This window comes from Fulmarus glacialis, unplaced genomic scaffold, assembly GCF_000690835.1.
Source record: "Fulmarus glacialis isolate BGI_N327 unplaced genomic scaffold, ASM69083v1 scaffold22774, whole genome shotgun sequence".
NCBI classification, from domain to species: Eukaryota; Metazoa; Chordata; class Aves; order Procellariiformes; family Procellariidae; genus Fulmarus; species Fulmarus glacialis.
In genome coordinates, this window is record NW_009206472.1 from 17,133 (window position 1) to 19,892 (window position 2,760).

The 2,760-nt window shown below is 57.9% G+C and overlaps 1 protein-coding gene across 1 annotated transcript in view; it reads left to right on the forward strand.

The window, feature by feature from the left end:
• The first annotated feature begins 230 nt into the window (after window positions 1-230).
• LOC104075320 (protein Wnt-4a-like) overlaps window positions 231-2,760 on the forward strand; it is a 3,126-nt gene continuing 596 nt past the window's right edge. The window contains exons 1-4 of the mRNA XM_009575768.1: window positions 231-295; window positions 648-886; window positions 1,745-1,876; window positions 2,042-2,184. Of these exons, the coding sequence (XP_009574063.1) occupies window positions 231-295; window positions 648-886; window positions 1,745-1,876; window positions 2,042-2,184 (579 nt within the window). The remainder of the gene's footprint in view (window positions 296-647; window positions 887-1,744; window positions 1,877-2,041; window positions 2,185-2,760) is intronic.

Below are 2,760 nucleotides of genomic sequence, written 5' to 3' on the forward strand. Positions count from 1 at the left end.
CCTTGCAGGGCCAACCTGCCAGGTTTCTGCGGGCCACTGGGTCTCCGATGCTGGCAGGCACACCAGGACAGCCCGTGGTCATTGCCCAGGGCAGGGGCTACCCGTGCTTTGCAGTGCTGGGCCGGAGCTGCTGTGAGAGCGACTGTCGGGCAGAGTCAGTGGGAGGTCGCAGGAGGGGATTCAGGCGGCTGCTGCACCGTGGCTGAAGGTGAAGTTTTGCCAGGGACAGGATGGAGATGGTGTGGCTGTACGTGGTGCTGATCCCCGTGCAGCACGTCCTCGCCGTGACCTGGCTGTAAGTATGCTTTGCACTTGCACTGTCTGGATTGGAAAGTCACCTGGGGAGGTGCTGTCTCCCAAGAAAACAGGCAGATCTGTGAGAAAAGGGTGGAAGAAGGAACCTTCCTTCTGAGGGCAGCCCAAAAGCAGCACATTAGGAGGGGCATCTCTGGGAGCATGAAGGGAGAGGGTCAGTGAAGCTGAAGAGGCGCAGACCAGGAATGTCCAATTCAACACAGACAAGAGGCGGCACATCCTCTTCCCTGCCCCATTTCTGCTCTAAAAATAAGGCTACAGAGAGCTAGTCCCCCGCAGACATGGCCCTGGCTCTAGCCCATCTGCGACTGAATCTCTCCCCTGCCCAACAGGTACCTGGCCAAGCAGCCTTCACTGCGGGTGGTCCTCCGGGACCCCGGTGGCTGTGAAGGTCTGATGGGGCTGGTAGAAGAGCAGGTCCACATTTGCCAGCGGCAAATGGAAGTCATGGATGCGGTGAAGCGAGGTGCGGAGCTGGCTGTCGAGGAGTGCCAGCACCAGTTTCACTCTCGCCGGTGGAACTGCTCGACCCTGCAGGGGCTGCAGATCTTCGGCAAGGTCACCATCCAAGGTCAGTGAGGGGGAGGCGGCACAGGCAGAGCTGGCATGGGGTCCCTTCAGTATGCCCATGGGGTCCCCTTGACACATCAGCCTTTCCTGAGCTAGTGTGCAAGTGTCACATTGGCCCAGCCCTAGAGTGGCCAGTGCCTTCCTCCACATGCTTATGTAGATGTCAACAGCAAACTGAACCAAATGTAACTTGCTGTTACAAATATTAATATTCTGGCTAAACTTTTTCCTCATTCAGCCAGACTTGGCTTTTCAGTCCCATTTGGACCTTTCTGGGTACCAGCTCTGCAGACTGGTACATCTTCTCCCCTACCCTGCCACCAGCCCAGCCCTTTGGAGTAGCAGCTCAAATCAAACCTTTTTCTCTGAAGCTGCAGTCCCTTTTTGTTGCAGGCCAGGCAAAAAGGATCTGCCTATGCCCCCAAAACAGCACGGAACAGATTTTGCATGTGTTTGCGCAGGAGGAGCCATATAGGGAGCTATGAGCGGGGTCTCTCTGGCTCCTAGAGACAAGGTGGCAGGGTCCTCCCTGAAAAACTGCTATGCATGGGAGGCTCAGCTCCTGGTGTCCCCCACCACGGCTGCCCTTTCACTTTGCTTGGGGGCTGCTGACTTCTGTCTCTCAATGGGATACGCAGCCCAGAAATTGAGGGTGCCAAGTTGAGGGTGCTGAGCCAGGAGGACCCCACAGAGCCATCTCCCTTCCTAGCTCCAGGCCTCAAGAACAGCAGCACCAGTTGAACATCCTGACAGCCATTTCTCCCAAGCAGTCTCCATCTGAATGCATCCTTCCTGCATGCAGTCACAGCCTCTTTCCCGACCCCATGTCCCTTCAGTGCCATTTCTCACCCCACTGCAGGCACGCGGGAGTCTGCTTTCATCCACGCCATCTCTGCCGCCAGCGTTGCCTTTGCCGTGACTCGTGCCTGCAGCCGTGGGGAGCTGCAGAAGTGTGGCTGCGACCGCAAGATCCGAGGAGTCAGCCCCGAAGGTGAAGGAGGAGGCCAGTGGCAGGGAGAGGGTGGCAGAGGAGAAGATACATGGGGGAGACCCTCACCAGGGGAGGAGACACCTGCCTTCTTCACGGACCTCAGCCCTTTGGGAGCTCCTCCCAGGGCTTCTCCTTCTTCATCTCATGGCTGCTTTCCCTCTGCAGGTTTCCAATGGTCAGGCTGCTCTGATAACCTGTCTTACGGGATTGCCTTTTCTCAAGCCTTCGTAGACAACCCTGAGAGGAGCCGCGGCATCTCCTCCAGCCGAGCACTCATGAACCTGCACAACAACGAGGCTGGGAGGAAGGTAAGGGCAGGAACAAAGGCTGGGAAGCAAGCCCAGCTTCAGAGGCTTCTCCCTGGCTAGGTGGAGCTCAGTCCAGCCCCCTTGCCCTGAGGAGCAGTTCGGGGCTCCCAGAGGGGGTCTGTGTCCTGCTGCCTTTCCTCAGCCCAGCACTGCGCTGCTCACACCGAGTTGGCTCCTCGCCTGCACAGAGGCGGGTCTCAGCCTCCGCTAGGTGCCTCTGAGCAGAGTCCTTTTCCTCGGTGAGCCCAGCTGTGATTTACCTTCCTTGGCCTTTTCTGCAAAGGAAATGAGTTTCCCCGCTCTGCTCCGAAGGGCTTCCCTGCCCCTCCAGTCCCTCCTGAGCAAAGACACCATCCCCTGCAGGGGCCCCTGTCAGATCTGGTCCCTTGAGCACCCTCTGGCTCTGGGCGGATCTGTTCCCCTCCCCACAGCCCCGTGGGTCAGAGCAGGTCCCTGTCTCTTCCCCTGCCTCAGGGATTTCTCTTACGGACCCAAGCCAGCCTGTTTCCCACAGAGTGGATTCCCTTCTGTTTCATATTGGCTTGGCTTAAAAAGACTTTTTTGCTCTTTTCCCTT